Below are 21,039 nucleotides of genomic sequence, written 5' to 3'. Positions count from 1 at the left end.
GTTGCACTGGTACTAAAGGCCCAGCTACTAGAACCAGAGGACAGGAGACTGCAGGTCTCCTGGCCCATCTGACACCTGGAGGCACCACAGCTAGTCAGGAGCCTGGGGCTGCCAGTAAGAAGACAGTGCCCATGAAAGGCTCATGCTGTCAACCATACAGGTTAGGAGTAACACACACTGAGAGGAACTTGTGTAAGGCTTCAGGCAGCAAGGGATAGAGAATACAATGCTAAGGGAAGGCTTCCGAATCCACCTCGCTAGGTGGATCCCAAGTTACTTCCAGGCTGCCCAGATCCCATCATCACCTGTAACCTGTGCCTCGGACTGCACCTGCAATTCACCAGTAAAAGGTAAAGGAAACTGCAATCCCCGTGGCCTCCAATCATTTCCTGCACCCGACCGTCAATCATCCCTTACTAAAGGTACCAGTAGCCCTGGGGACTAAGCTCTACCTATGGGGAACTGTTGTGTATCCGCTTTTTGGGCTCCCCTGGTGGTTGCTGGTGGTACTAGTGACTTGTTTGCACTTTGCTGCTTCTTTTCACCTGCTTCCATCAGCGTTTGGGAGTTTCCTATTTAGCCTTGCTCTCCAGTCATTTCCTTGCCGGTCATCATTGTAACCAGAGCCTTCGGTTGCATGTTCCTGCTACTAGTCTGCTGATCAGCTAAGTGGACTTTGTCCTTTTGTTTTGTATCTTTAGTCCAGTTTGCAGTTTTTGTAATTCTCTGTAGCTGGAAGCTCTTGCGGGCTGAAATTGCCACTCCTGTGTCATGAGTAGTGTTGAGCGATACTTTCCGATATCGGAAAGTATCGGTATCGGAAAGTATCGGCCGATACCGTCAAAATATCGGATCCAATCCGATACCGATACCCGATCCCAATGCAAGTCAATGGGACGAAAATATCGGAATTAAAATAAACCCTTTATAAACTTGTAGGTTCATTCTACATGAAGGAAAACAACTAAGAATAATGTAGGATGTATTGGGGGACGTGGCGGAGACATTAAAGGCACAGAGGTTTAGCCCAATGTAATAGAATAGCAGGTTTTTTTTTTTTTTATGACGTTCGGCGGTAGAAAGATTTAGACTATGTTAATTTTTTTTTATTTTGTCAGATATTGATGTTTCACTACTTCCACGCCCTTCACCTTCTTTTTTACTTCTCCCACACTTTCTTCTTCATTATCCTCATCATCAGCTTCTTTGACATCAACTTCTTCACCTTATTCATCTTCTTCATCTTCTACCTATTATTTTTTTGGTTACATTGTTCATATTCTTTTTATTTTACTATTATCTTCATCATATTCTACTTTTTCATCATATTCTTATTTGTGACAGGCATTCCCGTAGTTGTTATCTATAAAAGTTTGAAGATTACACCTTCCGTTCTGCCTGTCACAAAAGAGTTACATTTGTCCGCGTTCAGTTTGGCCTGCAGCATCAGGCTTTATCCAGGGGCACCACGAGGAGGAACGGACTCACCCCCATACACTGCTTAGTCTTCTTCTGCTTATAATTTAGATAATATTTTTTGCTCTGATATATTTAGTGTTATGCTTAATGTTCTTCTGCTCTTTGTTCTGCAGCCTCTTGTTCTTCTGCTTCTCGGTCTTCCAGGTCGTCGTCGTCTCCAGGGTCGTCGTCTCCGGGGTCGTCGTCATCGGGGTGGTCTTCAGGGTCGTCGTCTCCGGGGTCGTCGTCATCGGGGTGGTCTTCGGGGTCATCGTCTCCAGGGTCGTCGTCATCACAGTGGTTGTCGTCTCTGGTGTCGTCGTCATCTTAGGGGTGGTCTTACGGGTCATCGTGTTTAGTCTCTTGAACTTGGAAATGTAGCAGAAGGTACAAGAAGGCTGAGAAAATGCCGAGAACCAGCTGATGGAACTGGAACTCGGATGGCTACCCGAAGGTCCAAGAGCCAATGGAACTACCGAGGACCAGCTGACGTTACTGGAACTCGGTTACTAAGCAGGAGGTACCCGTGCCTGAAAGCACTACCAAGGACCACCTGACGTTGGTGGAACTCGGATACCCAGAGGGAGGCACCTAAGCCAAAGGCTCTGCCCGGAACCAGCTGACGGTACTGGAACCAGGATGGGGAGCAGAAGGTACAAGAGCAAAAGACACTGCCGAGAACCAGCTGACGGTGCTGGAACCCGGATGGGTAGCCGAAGGTCCAAGAGCCAATGGAACTACCGAGGACCAGCTGACGTTACTGGAACCCGGTTACTAAGCAGGAGGTACCCGTGCCTGAAAGCACTACCAAGGACCACCTGACGTTGGTGGAACTCGGATACCCAGAGGGAGGCACCTAAGCCAAAGGCTCTGCCCGGAACCAGCTGACGGTACTGGAACCAGGATGGGGAGCAGAAGGTACAAGAGCAAGTGTCTGCGTGGCTTTTGCAGGACACGATGCCGGCTGCACAGCAGGGGAACAGCTGGCGGTGCTGAACCCCACTGACACATTGGCTGGTGTTTTTCTCTGTGCAGCTAGCAGTACCGGGCCCCAACTGGCGGTGTTGGAGCCCGGGGTCAGCAGGAGGAGGAGATGGAGCAGAGTGTAGGCCGAAGCCTGCACTGGCGGCAGCTTTTGGGTCTGTTGTGCCTGCGTGGCAGTTGCAGGACACGTTGCCGGCTGCACAGCAGGGGAACAGCTGGCGGTGCTGAACCCCACTGACACATTGGCTGGTGTTTTTCTCTGTGCAGCTAGCAGTACCGGGCCCCAACTGGCGGTGTTGGAGCCCAGGGCTCTGCAGGGGGAGCAGAGTGTAGGCCGAAGCCTAATTGAACCAATTTCAAAGGTAACCTTTAACCCCCCCTCAGGGGTTACAAAGTAGAAGAGCCACAGCTTATGCAGCAGTAGTGCTGCACAAGTCAAAGGTTGCTCTTTTAATTTCGCTCCTTGCACACGCTGAATGAAACACGTATAACATTTAGCCCTTTTAACAGTCAAACTGTGTTGGAGGCGCGAGTTCCCTTTGTAATGAGACGCAGCACAGATGTCAAGAATCCCACCTTGGTGCTGGGTGCAGCCTCCTGAGCGTTGTTATTTGCTGTACAGGAGTCTGCGCTGTCGTGTGATCCCCTGGCCTAGCGCTGTTAGCGCTGCCCATGTTCTGGCATCATTTAATGTCGGCCGGTGCGGTTCGCGATGACCATGAATCCCAGCCCCGCAGTGTCTTAACATTGTTAAAACACTGCGGGGCTGGGATTCAGGGCCTGGCGCAGCACATATGTTCGCCTCTGACACTCGGGTCCTTACACCCGCTTCAGACTGTGCGGCGTCATCTGATCCCTTATCGCATGCCACGGCCATGAAGCCGCACAGTCCGCAGAAGGCGGAAGGAGATGAGGGACAGGCGAACTGATGCACTGATCATGCCCGTCAATCACACCCTCGCAGTCCCAATAAATAAGACAACGAGGGGCGTTGTGTGGGTCAGGGCGGCCGCAGAGGCGCAGGCAGCCAAACAATGATGCCAGAAGACGGGCAGCGCTACCAAGGGGGTTGCAGCGTGTCATTACAAAGGAAAGTCACACCACCGGGACGGTTAAATGGTCACACAGAGGACACATTTTAGACGTGTTTTCAGTTCCACATGTGCGAGGAGAATACGTTTATGAGCCACCTTGCACACATGCAGCATTACCGCTGTACAAGGTGGCCTTTAAAACGTACAAACGCCTGGGGGAGGGGGGACAGGTTCCCTTCAATTTCAGTTCTTGTGTCTGCGTGGCTTTTGCAGGACACGATGCCGGCTGCACAGCAGGGGAACAGCTGGCGGTGCTGAACCCCACTGACACATTGGCTGGTGTTTTTCTCTGTGCAGCTAGCAGTACCGGGCCCCAACTGGCGGTGTTGGAGCCCGGGGTCAGCAGGAGGAGGAGATGGAGCAGAGTGTAGGCCGAAGCCTGCACTGGCGGCAGCTTTTGGGTCTGTTGTGCCTGCGTGGCAGTTGCAGGACACGTTGCCGGCTGCACAGCAGGGGAACAGCTGGCGGTGCTGAACCCCACTGACACATTGGCTGGTGTTTTTCTCTGTGCAGCTAGCACATCTGGGCCGCAACTGGCGGTGTTAGAGCCCAGGGTCAGCAGGAGGAGCAGGGGGAGCGGAGTGTAGGCCGAAGCCTGCACTGGAGCAAGTTGAAAGGAAAACTTTAACCCCCCCCCCCCCCAGGCGTTTGTAGCTGGAAGAGCCATCGTGTACACCACTAATGCTGGAAAAGGTAAACTTAGCTCTTTTAATTATGGTCCTTGCAGATGCTGAACCTAACACTTATGAAATGTGTCCCCTCACAGCGTTCAACCGTCCGGTAGGTGGAACTTTCCTTTGTCATGTGACGCAGCACAGCCGTCATTTTTACCCCCTTGGCGCCGTGCGCCGCCTCCTCAGCGTTGTTTGAATCTGTCCCGGAGCCTGCGCTGTTAGGTTACCCCTTGGCCATGCACACATTTCGCGCTGCCCGTCTTCTGACATCATTTGCTGTCAGGCTGGCTGCGCCTGTGTGGGTGCGCTGTCCGAGATTCAGCCTCGCGGTGTCGTGTAATGTAATCCCACCGCGGGCCTGGGATCTGTGGCCATGCGCAGTGCATATCCTCACCTCTCACTCCCCTCCCTACGGCTTCTTCAGACTGTGCGGTGTCACGGCCGTGGCATGCTATTAGGGATCAGCTGACACCGAACAGTCTTTAAAAGCCGTAGGGAGGGGAGTGAGAGGCGAGGATATGCACTGCGCATGGCCACGGATCCCAGGCCCGCGGTGGGATTACATTACACGACACTGCGAGGCTGAATCTCGGACAGCGCACACACACAGGCGCAGCCAGCCTGACAGCAAATGATGTCAGAAGACGGGCAGCGCGAAATGTGTGCATGGCCAAGGGGTAACCTAACAGCGCAGGCTCCGGGACAGATTCAAACAACGCTGAGGAGGCGGCGCACGGCGCCAAGGGGGTAAAAATGACGGCTGTGCTGCGTCACATGACAAAGGAAAGTTCCACCTACCGGACGGTTGAACGCTGTGAGGGGACACATTTCATAAGTGTTAGGTTCAGCATCTGCAAGGAGCACCACGAAAAGAGGCACTTTTTCCCTTTGCATCATTACTGCTGCACAAGGTGGCTCCTTCAGTAACAAACGCCTGGGGGGGGGGGGACAGGTTCCCTTAAATTTAACTTGTTGTGCCTGCGTGGCGGTCGCAGTACACGTTGCCGTATACACAGCAGGGGAACAGCTGGCGGTGCTGAACCCCACTAACACATTTGCGAGGTGTTTGGCTCTGTGCGTACAGCACTTCTGGACGGCAACTGGCGGTGTTGGAGCCCAGGGACAGGTGGAGGAGGAGGAGGTTGGAGGAGGTAGGAGGGATTGCCACACACACAGCAGGGGAACAGCTGACATTACTGAACCCCAATAACAGAGGAGGGACTGTTGACTGTGCGTACAGCACTTCTGGACGGCAACTGGCGGTGTTGGAGCCCAGGGACAGGTGGAGGAGGAGGAGGTTGGAGGAGGTTGGAGGAGGTAGGAGGGATTGCCACACACACAGCAGGGGAACAGCTGACGTTACTGAACCCCAATAACAGAGGAGGGACTGTTGACTGTGCGTACAGCACTTCTGGATGGCAACTGGCGGTGTTGGAGCCCAGGGACAGGTGGAGGAGGTTGGAGGAGGTAGGAGGGATTGCCACACACACAGCAGGGGAACAGCTGACGTTACTGAACCCCAATAACAGAGGAGGGACTGTTGACTGTGCGTACAGCACTTCTGGACGGCAACTGGCGGTGTTGGAGCCCAGGGACAGGTGGAGGAGGAGGAGGTTGGAGGAGGTAGGAGGGATTGCCACACACACAGCAGGGGAACAGCTGACGTTACTGAACCCCAATAACAGAGGAGGGACTGTTGACTGTGCGTACAGCACTTCTGGACGGCAACTGGCGGTGTTGGAGCCCAGGGACAGGTGGAGGAGGAGGAGGTTGGAGGAGGTAGGAGGGATTGCCACACACACAGCAGGGGAACAGCTGACATTACTGAACCCCAATAACAGAGGAGGGACTGTTGACTGTGCGTACAGCACTTCTGGATGGCAACTGGCGGTGTTGGAGCCCAGGGACAGGTGGAGGAGGAGGAGGTTGGAGGAGGTAGGAGGGATTGCCACACACACACAGCAGGGGAACAGCTGACGTTACTGAACCCCAATAACAGAGGAGGGACTGTTGACTGTGCGTACAGCACTTCTGGACGGCAACTGGCGGTGTTGGAGCCCAGGGACAGGTGGAGGAGGAGGAGGTTGGAGGAGGTAGGAGGGATTGCCACACACACAGCAGGGGAACAGCTGACGTTACTGAACCCCAATAACAGAGGAGGGACTGTTGACTGTGCGTACAGCACTTCTGGACGGCAACTGGCGGTGTTGGAGCCCAGGGACAGGTGGAGGAGGAGGAGGTTGGAGGAGGTAGGAGGGATTGCCACACACACAGCAGGGGAACAGCTGACGTTACTGAACCCCAATAACAGAGGAGGGACTGTTGACTGTGCGTACAGCACTTCTGGACGGCAACTGGCGGTGTTGGAGCCCAGGGACAGGTGGAGGAGGAGGAGGTTGGAGGAGGTAGGAGGGATTGCCACACACACAGCAGGGGAACAGCTGACGTTACTGAACCCCAATAACAGAGGAGGGACTGTTGACTGTGCGTACAGCACTTCTGGACGGCAACTGGCGGTGTTGGAGCCCAGGGACAGGTGGAGGAGGTTGGAGGAGGTAGGAGGGATTGCCACACACACAGCAGGGGAACAGCTGACGTTACTGAACCCCAATAACAGAGGAGGGACTGTTGACTGTGCGTACAGCACTTCTGGACGGCAACTGGCGGTGTTGGAGCCCAGGGACAGGTGGAGGAGGAGGAGGTTGGAGGAGGTAGGAGGGATTGCCACACACACAGCAGGGGAACAGCTGACGTTACTGAACCCCAATAACAGAGGAGGGACTGTTGACTGTGCGTACAGCACTTCTGGACGGCAACTGGCGGTGTTGGAGCCCAGGGACAGGTGGAGGAGGAGGAGGTTGGAGGAGGTAGGAGGGATTGCCACACACACAGCAGGGGAACAGCTGACGTTACTGAACCCCAATAACAGAGGAGGGACTGTTGACTGTGCGTACAGCACTTCTGGACGGCAACTGGCGGTGTTGGAGCCCAGGGACAGGAGGAGGTTGGAGGAGGTAGGAGGGATTGCCACACACACAGCAGGGGAACAGCTGACGTTACTGAACCCCAATAACAGAGGAGGGACTGTTGACTGTGCGTACAGCACTTCTGGACGGCAACTGGCGGTGTTGGAGCCCAGGGACAGGTGGAGGAGGAGGAGGTTGGAGGAGGTAGGAGGGATTGCCACACACACAGCAGGGGAACAGCTGACGTTACTGAACCCCAATAACAGAGGAGGGACTGTTGACTGTGCGTACAGCACTTCTGGACGGCAACTGGCGGTGTTGGAGCCCAGGGACAGGTGGAAAAGCAGAGGAACACAATGTAGGCCGAAGCCTGAGAAAGTCGAAAGGGAACCTTTAACCCCCCCCCCAAGGCGTTTGTAGCTGAAAGAGCCAGCTTGTGCAGCACAAAAGATGCAAAAGGAAAAGGTGGCTCTTTTCATCATGCTCCTTGCAAACACAGAACTAAACACTTATAAAATGTGTCCCCTGCAACCGTAAAACCGTCCTGGAGGTGGGACTTTCCTTCGTAATGTGACGCAGCACAGCCGTCATTCCTACCCCCCCCCCCCCCCGGCGACGCGCACTGGCTCCTCAGCGATGTTTGATTCTGTCCCGGAGCCTGCGCTGTTATGTTATCCCGTGGCCAGGCACACTTAGCGCTTCCCGTCTTCTGGCATCATTTGGTGTCAGGATGGCTGCGCCTGTGCGGCCGCGCTGGCAGAGAGCCCGCCTCGCAGTGTCTTCTGATTTAATCCCACCGCGGGCCTGGGATCCATGGACATGCGCAGTGCATATCCTCGCCTCTCACTCCCCTCCCTACGGCTTCTTAAGACTGTGCGGTGTCACGGCCGTGGCATGCTATTAGGGACCAGCTGACACCGAACAGTCTGAAGAAGCCATAGGGAGATAAGTGAGAGGTGGAGGTTCAGATATGCACTGCGCATGTCCATGGATCCCAGGCCCCCAGTGGGATTAAATCAGAAGACACTGCGAGGCGGGCTCTCTGCCAGCGCGGCCGCACAGGCGCAGCCATCCTGACACCAAATGATGCCAGAAGACGGGCAGCGCTAAGTGTGCCTGGCCACGGGATAACATAACAGCGCAGGCTCCGGGACGGAATCAAACAACGCTGAGGAGCGGGTGCGCGGCGCCGGGGGGGTAGGAATGACGGCTGTGCTGCGTCACATTACGAAGGAAAGTCCCACCTCCGGGACGGTGTTACGGTATCAGTGGACACATTTTATAAGTGTTAAGTTCTGCGTGTGCAAGGTGCTAAACAAAAATAGCTACCTTTTCCTTGTGCAGCATTACTGCTGCACAAGGTGGCTCTTTCAGTAACAAACGCCTTGGGGGGGGGGGACAGATTCCCTTACATTTCAGTTGTTGTGTCAGCGTGGCGGTCGCATGACACATTGCCGGCTACACAGCTGGGGATCAGCTGACGTTACTGAAACCCAATAACACTGGGTCGTATGTTTTGACTGTGCAGACGGCACTTCTGAGCCTCAACTGGCGGTGTTGGAGCTCAGGAATTTAAGTTCAGGTGGTAGAAAGATGAACACAACAGGAGACCTGGATAACGTATACAGTGACCTAATTATTTAATCAGGAGGAGGAGTGGCAAATTCCTGCGAGATCCAGGCCTTGTTCATTTTCAGGAAAGTAAGCCGGTCAACGTTATCGGAGGATAGTCGCATGCGACGGTCAGTTAGTACACCACCTGCAGCACTAAAGACACGTTCCGATAATACACTGGCCGCAGGGCAAGACAGCACCTCCAATGCATACTGGCTTAGCTCTGGCCATGTATCCAGCTTTGAGACCCAAAACTTGAAAGGGGAAGAGCCGTCTGGGAGTACAGCAAGAGGGCAAGACATGTAGTCTGTCACCATCTGACGGAACCGTTGCCTCCTGCTGACTGGAGCCGTCTGTGATGGTGTAGACTTTTGTGGGGGGCACAGAAAACTGTGCCACAGTTGGGCCATACTGGTCTTGCCTTGGGCAGAGGCACTGCTTCTGCTCCCTCTTTGTGCAGAGCCTCCACCACTGCCTGGACGCACTGAGCTGCTTTGGAATGCACTAGCAGCACTTCTCTCAGTTGGAATGGAGAAGATGATGGAATTGACCAGTGTGTCTTGGTACTCCCGCATTTTTCGCTCCCGGTTCAACGGTGTGATGAGGCTTTCTACGTTGTCCCGGTAGCGAGGATCGAGGAGGGTGAACACCCAATAATCAGACATGTTGAGAATGTGGGCGATGCGGCGGTCGTTTCTCAGGCACTGCAGCATGTAATCCACCATGTGCTGCAGACTGCCAACTGCCCAAGAAACGCTGTCCCCTGCTGGAGGCGTGATCTCTGCCTGCTCGTCATCACCCCACCCTCGCTGTACACACTGAGTACTGGACAATTCGGTAACTCCCTCCTCTGGACGGACGTCTTCTTCCTCCATTGACTCCTCCTCATCCTCCTCACAAACTGTCCCCTGCCTACGCGTTTGTGAGGAACCACGTGGCGCTGACTGTCCAGAAGATGATGGAAATGGTGAATCCTCATCCTCCACCTCTTCCACAACATCATCCCTTAGCGCTTGCAGTGATTTTTCAAGCAGGCAGATAAGGGGGACAGTCATGCTGACTAGTGCATCATCTGCACTCGCCATCCGCGTGGAATAATCAAAGGGACGCAAAACCTGGCAGACGTCATTCATAGTGGCCCACTCTGTGGTTGTGAAGTCTGTACGGCGCTGACTGCGACTTTTTTGCGCCTGAAGCAGCTGGTACTCCATTACAGCTTGCTGCTGCTCACACAACCGCTCCAACATATGTAACGTGGAATTCCACCTGGTAGGTAGGTCACATATGATGCGATGTTCCGGCAGGCGGTGTCGGCGCTGCAGAGCCGCAATGCGCGCTTTTGCCGTGCTGGAACGCCGCAAGTGAGCACACTCTAGGCGGACCTTGTGCAGCAGTGCATCAAGATCCGGATAGTCCCTCAAAAAGCTCTGCACGACCAAATTGAGCACATGTGCCAGACATGGGATGTGAGTGAGGTTGCCGAGGCCCAGAGCTGCCACCAGATTTCGGCCATTATCACACACTACCATGCCTGGCTGGAGATTCGCTGGCACAAACCACACATCGCTCTCCTGCTTGATGGCATTCCAGAGCTCCTGCGCTGTGTGGCTACGATTCCCCAAAAAAATTAATTTCAACACGGCCTGTTGACGTTTGGCCACGGCTGTGCTCATGTCGGTCGTAACAGGTACACGTTCATCACGGGTCCATGTGGAGGTGGACTGTGACGGCTCCTGCAGCGATGATTCTGAGGAACTGGTGTAAGAGGAGGAGTCAATGCGTACAGAATGGATTCCTGCAATCCTTGGAGTGGGCAGGACACGTCCTGCGCCACTCGCACGGTCTGTACCCGGCTCAACGACATTAACCCAATGGGCAGTGAGGGAAAGGTATCGCCCCTGTCCATGTTGACTGGTCCACGCATCGGTGGTGAGGTGGACCTTGCTGTTATGACCCCAATGGCGAGGGTCTCAGAGGAACGTGGAAGTCTGCAGAATACAAAAATCCAGCTCATAGGGCAGTGGTAACTGGGTTGACCATATATCTACTCCTAACGCCAACACTAGAAGTAGCCGGGGATCATTCCTACGTTGATTCTAGATGACACGCGCCAGCCGGAGAATCTAGCTACCCCTAGTAGAGGAAAACAAAGACCTTTCTTGCCTCCAGAGAAGGGGACCCCAAAGCTGGATAGAAGCCCCCCACAAATAATGACGGTGAGGTAAGAGGAAATGACAAACACAGAAATGAACCAGGTTTAGCACAGAGAGGCCCGCTTACTGATAGCAGAATTAAGAAAGGTAACTTATATGGTCAACAAAAACCCTATCAAAATCCACACTGGAAATTCAAGAACCCCCGAACCGTCTAACGGTCCGGGGGGAGAACACCAGCCCCCTAGAGCTTCCAGCAAAGGTCAGGATATAGATTTGGAACAAGCTGGACAAAAATACAAAACCAAAACAAATAGCAAAAAGCAAAAGGCAGACTTAGCTGATATAACTGGAACCAGGATCAGTAGACAAGAGCACAGCAGACTAGCTCTGATAACTACGTTGCCAGGCATTGAACTGAAGGTCCAGGGAGCTTATATAGCAACACCCCTAACTAACGACCCAGGTGCGGATAAAAGGAATGACAGAAAAACCAGAGTCAAAAAACTAGTAACCACTAGAGGGAGCAAAAAGCAAATTCACAACACCTTGCTACTGACGGCGTTCAGTAGCGCGTGTTTTATGTGTCCCTCCACATGCTTGTGCAGGGCAGGGACGGCTTGCCTGCTGAAGTAAAAGCGGCTGGGCACATTGTACTGTGGGACTGCCAATGACATCAAGTCACGGAAGCTGTCAGTCTCCACCAGCCTGAATGACAGCATTTCCAGTGACAGAAGTTTGGCAATGCCTGCAGTCAGAGCCTGTGCTCGTGGGTGGTTTGACGAGAAAGGCCGCCTTTTCTCCCATGCCTGTACTACCGATGGCTGTAGACTGGGCTGGGAGTGTGTGGATGACTGGGAAAGTGGTGCTGCGGGTGGAATTACAGCGGGTCTCTGGACAACAGGGCCAGAGGTTCTTCCACGGCGATCCTGGGAGGAAGCCGAACCAGCTGCGTGTGAGCTAGAGGAAGAGGCAACACGAGCTGAAGAGGTGGTAGCTGCCGCTGTTGGTTGGCCTACCTCTTCAGTGTGTTTTTCTAACTCCGCCGGGTGCCTGTTGCGCACATGTTTCCACATGTTGGAGGTATCGAGGTTGCTGACATTTCGACCTCTTTTGACTTTTTGATGACACACGTTGCATCTGACATAGCAAATGTCATCTGCAACTGTGTCAAAAAAGGACCAGGCACTGCAAGTCTTGGGAGCGCCCTTTTTGGCTTTTGGAAGAGACATGTTCCTAACGGGTGCCAAAGCGGAGGCTGCAGGATCCGCAGTCTTCCCCCTCCCTCTCCCTCTTTGGGCCGTACGGGGAATCTCTTCCTCAGAGCTGCTCCCACCACCTTCCTGTCCCTCACGCCAAGATGGGTCGAGGACCTCATCATCTACACTACCCTCTGCCCCCAACTGCTCCTCCTGGGTAGTCTCAGCAGCAGAGCACGCACCAGTAAGTGGCACCTGGGTGTCATCATCAGCTGATGCGGCCTGCGATGTGGTGACCGGAGCCACTGGCCCACCCGCCTCTTCAGAGGAAGACAGAAAAAGATGTTGGGCATCACTGCACCCTGCCTCTTCTTCCATTTCTCCAATGCTGCTTGGCTGGCCCCCTGTTTCCAAGCCAAGAGATTCAGAGAACAGAAGTAGAGACGGCTCCTGTCCTGGGCTCTCTGTCTGCCTGGGCAATTTGGCAGGTGGTGAAGAGACAGATGGCTGCTCTCCAGTGCTCTGTGTCTGAGAGGATGTGGCACTAATGGAAGTTGATGCATTAGCTGCCATCCATCGGACAACAGCTTCAATTTGTTCTTGACGCAGCAGCGGTGTACGGCGCTCTGACACAAAGCTGCGCATGAACGACTGTTGCCTGGTGAAAGTGGGTGCTGATGAGTCACCGGTGCCCGCAGCAGGCACAGAATCCCCACGTCCCCTCCCTGCTCCGCGCCCACGCCCACGTGCCTTACTCACTGCCTTCTTCATCTTGGTTGACTGATAAAGATAAGCAGAAAAGTACTAACGGATTTGTGTGCTTATTCCTAAGCAACTCCTCCTAACAGGTATAAGAAACACTAATTTTCTAAAGTGTGGACTAGACTTTAATATGAGCTAATGTGGCCTACACAAATGTAAAGTGGTGTAACTGGTGTGTTTGGTGAACTTTATTATTTATTTATTTTTTGGGGGCTGAACTGACAACAGATAGAGCTGCAGTCACACGGAGACCGTGCAGACAGACGTAAACGTCGCTGCAAGGCCCAAAAACCCTCCTCTACATTATCCTATGTAGTGTTTTTCCACAAGTTAGCTGGAGACGGGTGGAAAGACACTAATAGGATTTTTTTAAATAAATTAGCAGCAACCTACACTACTTGAAAAAAAAAGAAAATTGATTTGGCGGTATGACGCAGTGAACAACCCTGAGCTGGAGACAACCAGGCTATGGCTGCTCACAGACTACAGGGCGAGCTGCAATCACACGGAGACCGTGCAGACAGCCGTAAACGGCGCTGCAAGGCCCAAAAACCCTCCTCTACTTTATCCTATGTAGTGTTTTTCCACAAATTAGCTGGAGACGGGTGGAAAGACACTAATAGGATTTTTTTAAATAAATTAGCAGCAGACTACACTACTTGAAAAAAAATTAAAATTGATTTGGCGGTATGACGCAGTGAACAACCCTGAGCTGGAGACAACCATGCTATGGCTGCTCACAGACTACAGGGCGAGCTGCAATCACACGGAGACCGTGCAGACAGCCGTAAACGGCGCTGCAAGGCCCAAAAACCCTCCTCTACTTTATCCTATGTAGTGTTTTTCCACAAATTAGCTGGAGACGGGTGGAAAGACACTAATAGGATTTTTTAAAATAAATTAGCAGCAGACTACACTACTTGAAAAAAAATTAAAATTGATTTGGCGGTATGACGCAGTGAACAACCCTGAGCTGGAGACAACCAGGCTATGGCTGCTCACAGACTACAGGGCGAGCTGCAGTCACACGGAGACCGTGCAGACAGCCGTAAACGGCGCTGCAAGGCCCAAAAACCCTCCTCTACTTTATCCTATGTAGTGTTTTTCCACAAATTAGCTGGAGACGGGTGGAAAGACACTAATAGGATTTTTTTGAATAAATTAGCAGCAGACTACACTACTTGAAAAAAAAAAAAAAAAAAAAAAGAACAGTATGAGGCAATGAACCACCCTCCCTGAACTGAATACAACCAGCTATGGATGGCCTATGTGGCTGCACTCAGACTAGAGAGTGGGCTGCACTCACACACACACACACACACACACAGACCTTGCAGATCGCTGTGAAAACAGCGCTACAAGGCAAAAGCAAGGTGAATAGTAGGTGAACACAGCGGTTGCTAAATTAGCCTTTGGAAAGCACAAAGAAGCAAATCGCTATCTCTAAACTGTCCCTCAGTCAGCAAACAGCGTCCTGTCACTAACTGAATTCACAGCAGAGTGATCGCAAAATGGCGCCAGCGACTTTTAAACTGCAGCATGACATCATTTCAGCAGCCAATCACAGCCTTGCCAGTAGTTTCATGCCCTCCATGCTAAACAGGATGTGCCCACACTTGGAATCATTCTCATTGGCTGAATTTCTGCATTTTGAATCTTTGAACTTCCGATTCCGGTATCCGATACGCGGCAAGTATCGGAATCCCGGTATCGGAATTCCGATACCGCAAGTATCGGCCGATACCCGATACTTGCGGTATCGGAATGCTCAACACTAGTCATGAGTTGACACAGGAGTCTTAAAGTAATTTCAGGATGGTTTTTTGAAAGGGTTTTCAGTTGACCGTGAAGTCCTCTTTTGTATCCTTCTGCTATCTAGTAAGTGGACCTCTCTTTGCTAAATCTACTTTCATACTGTGTATGTCTTTTCCTCTTATTTCACCGTTATTACATGTGGGGGGCTGCTATCATCTTTTGGGGTATTTCCCTAGAGGTAAGCCAGGTCTGTTTCTTCCTCTACCAGGCTTAGTTAGTCCTCCGGCTGGCGCGTGGCATTTAGGAAGCCGTAGGTATGCTCCCTGGCTACTATTAGTTGTGTGGTAGATTTAGCTCACGGTCAACTCGAGTTTCCATCACCCGAGAGCTCGTTCGTTATTTATATGTTTCTTACGTTCCCTTGCCATTGGGAACCATGACAGGGAACTATACCAACTCTGCTGCAACACCATCAGCCCCAGTGGTCCCCTTTAACCCCTTTCTGACATTAGATGTACTATTTTGTCGAGGTGGGGTGGGCCCCTATGACCACCGACGGGATAGTATGTCATAGCGATTGGCCGCGCTCACGGGGGGAGCACGACCGATCGCGGCCAGGTGTCAGCTGACTATCGCAGCTGACATCCGGCACTATGTGCCAGGAGCAGTCATGGACCGCCCCCTGCATATTATCCCCCGGCACACTGCGATCAAACATGATCACAGTGTTCCAGCGGTATAGGGAAGCATCACGCAGGGAGGGGGCTCCCTGCGTGCTTCCCTGAGACCCACGGAGCAACGTGGGTCTCTTACCTCCTCCTCCCTGCAGCAGGCCCGGATCCAAGATGGCCATGGGGGGCCTTCCAGGTCCTGCAAGGAGGTGGGGGGTTTCAATGCTTAGGCACATCAGGGGCTCTCCAAACGCAACATGGCGTCCCATCTCAATTCCAGTCAATTTTGCATTGAAAAATCAAATGGCGCTCCTTCGCTTCCGAGCTCTGCCATGCGCCCAAACAGTAGTTTACCCCCACATATGGGGTATCGGCGTACTCAGGACAAATTGTACAACAACTTTTGGGGTCTATTTTCTCCTTTTACCCTTGGTAAAATAAAACAAATTGGAGCTGAAGTTAGTTTTTAGTGAAAAAAAGTTAAATGTTCATTTTTATTTAAACATTCCAAAAATTCCTGTGAAACACCTGAAGGGTTAATAAACTTCTTGAATGTGGTTTTGAGCACCTTAAGGGGTGCAGTTTTTAGAATGGTGTCACACTTGGGTATTTTCTATCATATAGACCCCTCAAAATGACTTCAAATGAGATGTGGTCCCTAAAACAAAATGGTGTTGTAAAAATGAGAAATTGCTGGTCAACTTTTAACCCTTATAACTCCCTAACAAAAAAAAAATGTGGTTTTAAAATTGTGCTGATGTAAAGTAGACATGTGGAAAATGTTACTTATTAAGTATTTTGTGTGACATATCTCTGTGATTTAATTGCATAAAAATTAAAAGTTGGAAAATTGCAAAATTTTCAAAATTTTCGCCAAATTTACGTTTTTTTCACAATTAAACGCAGGTAATATCAAAGAAGTTTTACCACTATCATGAAGTACAATATGTCATGAGAAAAAAAATGTCAGAATCACCGGGATCCGTTGAAGCGTTCCAGAGTTATAACCTCATAAAGCAGTGTTCCCCAACTCCAGTCCTCAAGAGTCACCAACAGGTCATGTTTTCCTATTGCACAGGTGATTGAATGCTTTGCCTGTCCAGTTGATTCAATTATCACCTGTGCAATACTAAAGAAATCCTGAAAATGTGATCTTTTGGTGGCTCACGAGGACCGGAGTTGGGGAACACTGTCATAAAGGGACAGTGGTCAGAATTTTAAAAATTGGCCTGGTCATTAACGGGCAAACCACCCTTGGGGGTAAAGGGGTTAATCAGCGTCGGCCATCCCTGGCCGAGTACCACAGGTGGCCTCACGAACATTCCCCCATAGACTTTATATTCCATTTGTCATTTTTGTTGGATGCCCAGGGCTACGGACCGGGTCACCGCTTCCGTGACCACCCCTTTATGTATCGCCTGACCCGGCCCGAGTACCCCACGGTCCTAGCGGGTGCTCCACTCACACTAGCTGAGGATTCCTGCAGAGCGGTCACACAGCTAGGTCTTCTGCTGTGCTGGGCCTTGTGGTGCCACATAAGCCACAATCCCTGCTGAAGACAGAAGACCGACTGCAACCATAAGTGTTTTGATCCCTGATCCCTGCCCCTTCTCTCTTCATCCACCTCAATCCCCCATCCCCTCCTTCTTCCTCCACCCCCCCTTTCCGCCGCCTTTGTGTGCACATTTAGCAGCCGCCGAACTTTGATAAGTGACGCAGTTCCCTGCTGTTTCACACTTTTCTTTGTCACCGCCGTGCGCACATCCAGCAGCTGCCGAACTTTGATAGGTGAAACTTTTCACTCATTAGAGCTCGTGCCTGCTGTTTTACACTTTTCTTTTCAAAGGCATTTCTTTCTCCCTGGTTGTGCTTTTTTTCTTTTAGCTTTTTCTTTTCAGACAAAAGTTTACACCAAACACCCCCACACACACCCCCACACACACCCCCACACGCACCCCCAGTGAAAAATAAAGTACTTGACATTATTCTATTTATATAGGTTTTTTAAATTATTTTTTAGTAATTTTATGTGATTAAAAAAATCATTAATTCTCCTTCTCTAACCAAAATACATACAAATACACTGCTGTGTACAATTTATCTCTATCAAGCACACAAAATTCTTCCCATTACAAATAAAAAAAGACATTTTTGTAATTGCTTATTATTATTTTAACTACTTTTATAGGGACAAAAATACATCTTTCTTTACCTCCATATACAGGGACCATAGAAATACAATGTTTTACATAATGTATTTCTATGGACATGTATAACTTGCTTCTGGGTTTAATGCCTGCAATAGAGGTCAAGATTACCAAATTTCCCTATCTATATCAATGTGGGTTGTGACTACTAGAGAGAGCAACAGCCTGTGAACATGGAAACATGAGTTCGTGCCCCAGGTAGACCCCATCATAGGAGGGGGAAGAAGTGAATAATAAAATTTAATTTATGCACTGGTTAGTAGAAAAGCCGCAGAGACACCATCACGTGTTTCTCAACGCAAGCAATGAATAGCCAGGTCTTTCACCGGGAAGGAACAACCACGGGAAGGGCAGCATCCAATAAAGGAAAACCACCTATGCCAAAACATGGTATCCATCCACAGACAGCTGTTTCGGGGTATTTGCCCCTCATCAGTGTGGAGTAGGAAACTGGCTATTAGGAGCAGTGCCTAGTGAAAACATACATACTACATGCATTTGCATATTTCCCATAAGGGATGGGGGCAGTGTTGTGGATCACTGCGTTGAGAAACACGTGATGGTGACTCTGCGGTGTTGGATGTTTTGATCTCCCCGAGGTCATTCATCCTCATGTTTATAGCCTTTTCACCAGGCACTGCTCCTAATAGCCAGTTTCCTACTTATTTCAGGGGCACAAACATAGAGGCCATTTTTACCTCAAAGGTGGAGTGGAGGTCACAGTGGCAGGTAATATGGTATTATTTATTACAGGCGCCACAGTGAGTAGCTCTCTGTTCAAGGCACAGTGTGTTGCAGAATCATATTCATGGGCATCAATGTGTGCAGATATAAGATATAGGTGGAAGAAGTTGTCATGGTGGTCTGGGCCAAAGAGAGAAAAAGGAAAGAAAACCATTCCAATGAGGCAAACCATCACTTGTAGTCACTGAATGCAATTGATTATTTCGCCTTTACATCTGGAGACACTTATAAGGTCTGCAAATAAGATACCATTATGCTGCTGACATCCCGCACCCACGTAGGGAAGCTATGGCACCCCAGCCACTGGTTGGTGAACACTGGATTAAACATTGATGGAATACCCTATAAATATTTCACTATTATACCAGATTTCACTTCTCATCACCCCAAATACCCCCATGCTATAGCATGAAGACATTAAATATAAGAAATTGGAATTGTATTTCTGCTGTAGAAAATGGGAAATAAGGAAAATACTTAGCTCATAAATCCGTGTGTGCCTAGCAGCCATGACAAGGCGATCTTTTTTGCTTGGAACCTGACCTAATGTGTTTCCACTCTTGGGCTGAAAGCCTACATTTCTATGGGTAGGTAGGATCCTGCTGTGATTAAAACCGCCAGATGGTCTCTTGCAAATAGAACAGGTGCATACTAAGAGTAACCACCTTCATACTCAACTTATCGGATGTCCGTTTGATTTCCTTCAATTAATTTTCTCTTGTCATGAATGATCCTTATACCCATGTGTTGTTTTTTGTTTTTTTTTTCTTCTAGGAGATGCGTGTTGGAGATATAGCCTGCAAACAAGTGTTTAAGAAAATTCATCAGTGACGCCACCTCTGAGAAAGAAACAGTCAGCAACCTAGAAAAACGTTAGAAAGCTCCTTCTCATCCCCCAGCATAATGGTCCTTTTAACAAAGTTATTTTAGGCTCAGATGTTCTGTGATTTTTCTTTTACAATGCGATGTTAGGTACTTCAATAAAACTTTAGCCTGACTTTATATTGTGTCAGTCATTAAATTGACTCATCATCTACATATTTAGAAAAGTTGAAAAATAACTCGCTGCCCTGATGACTGTTCAAAAGCTGTATAGCTTTCGTTCTACTCCACTCTCACAATGCAAGTACTTCTCTACACCACCTATGACAAGGGGAGTTAATAACCATAGAAACATTTATTCCTAAGGGCCTGTTCACACAGCATTTTATGTAGTGCGTTTTTTGGTTCCGTTCAAACACCCCTAAAAATTGAATTCAGATTATCTCTGCAATTATATGAACGGTGTTCAAATGACCTCTGTTTTCTTTTTGAAATTGTCTCTTTATTCAGATGGGCACAGAAACATAGCGGACCACATTTCTGTGTCTTTCTAGATAGACACTTTCAGAAAAAAAAAAAGAGATTGAAGGAGAACTCACCACCTCTCGTGGCAGCCTGTTCCACTCATTGCTCACCCTCACTGTCAAAAAGCTTTCTTCTAATATTTAATCTGTATCAAGAAATTAAGCCAGGTAAGAGAGGGGGGGGGGGAGGAGGTGGAGGACAGTCCACAGCTGGGGACAATTAGCAGAGATGGGAGGATATGGAAAGCATGGATATTTCAATCAGCATGCAGTAAATTAGAAGTATGATTCATTGAATTAGTCAGGGAAAAAGTAGCAGCGGACCAGGTAGAATAGGGGGAGAGAGGTGCATGGATTCAGGGGTGCAGTGGGTATTCTCGGTTAGCAGACAGTTCAAACGTACCAGGTAGAGTAGGGGGAGAGAGGTGCATGGATTCAGGGGTGCAGTGGGTATTCTCAGTTAGCAGACAGTTCAAATGTACCTGTGAATGGAAGCAGATGGGTCAGGGCATGACAGCATGAAGGAGAATATGCCATAGGTTATCTTTCCAGCATATTTCTGACGATACACTTTAAAGATGTCACTTGAAATGATGCCACATCTGACTAAAGTCTAATCTGACCAACACCATTCAACTTATACCATACAAGCTATTATACCATACAAGCTATTGTGAATAGGTGCCAACCAAAGAAAGCATATACCATATATACTCGTGCATAAGCCGAGTTTTTCAGCACTTTTTTTTTGTGCTGAAATTGCCACCCTTGGCTTATACACGAGTCATTTTCCCAGTTTACGGCGGGGGAGGGGGGAGCAGTGGGTCACAGGAGGCAGGAGCCATATCCTGCGGTTAAAGCCTGGGCCCACTGCTAAAGATAAATGAATATTCACTGCACTGACAATGAATATTCATTTCTCTTATAGCGAGTGTACTGTTACAGTCGCAGTCGCCAGCTTACAGCAGCTGCGGGGCTCTCGTGGGTGCCTGCTCATTAAGGTAATAAATATTCACCTCTCTCCACTCCCATAAGCATGGAGAGAGATGAATATTCATTACCTTAATGAGCGGGGACACATGATCGCTTGGCCGCAGGAGCTGCTGGCACTGGAACGAGATGCTGCAAGGGTGCGCCGGGAAGGTAAGTAGGATAGGATTTTTTTTTTTTATGCTTTTCTCATGGGGGCCATACATACAAGGATGGGGATGAGGAACCATGCGGAGAAAGATGGAAATAAGGAGCCCATGCATACAAGGATGGAAATAAGGAACCATGCATACCAGAATAGGGATTAGGGGACAATGCATACGTGGCTTATACGCGAGTCAATAAGTTTTCCGAGGCAAAATTAGGTGCCTTAGCTTATACTCAGGCCGGCTTATACACGAGTATATACGGTAAGTAAAAAA

The 21,039-nt window shown here is 50.0% G+C and overlaps 1 protein-coding gene across 1 annotated transcript in view; it reads left to right on the top strand.

The window, feature by feature from the left end:
- Nucleotides 1-19,283, top strand: part of RBP1 (retinol binding protein 1) — a 74,596-nt gene extending 55,313 nt beyond the window's left edge. Inside the window, exon 4 of the mRNA XM_077291144.1 lies at nucleotides 19,056-19,283. Within this exon, the coding sequence (XP_077147259.1) occupies nucleotides 19,056-19,112 (57 nt within the window). The 3' untranslated portion in view covers nucleotides 19,113-19,283. The remainder of the gene's footprint in view (nucleotides 1-19,055) is intronic.
- Nucleotides 19,284-21,039: the final 1,756 nt, after the last annotated feature.

The sequence above is a fragment of the Ranitomeya variabilis genome, chromosome 2 (genome assembly GCF_051348905.1).
Source record: "Ranitomeya variabilis isolate aRanVar5 chromosome 2, aRanVar5.hap1, whole genome shotgun sequence".
In the NCBI taxonomy this organism is placed as follows: Eukaryota; Metazoa; Chordata; class Amphibia; order Anura; family Dendrobatidae; genus Ranitomeya; species Ranitomeya variabilis.
This window is presented reverse-complemented; position numbering and strand designations above follow the sequence as displayed.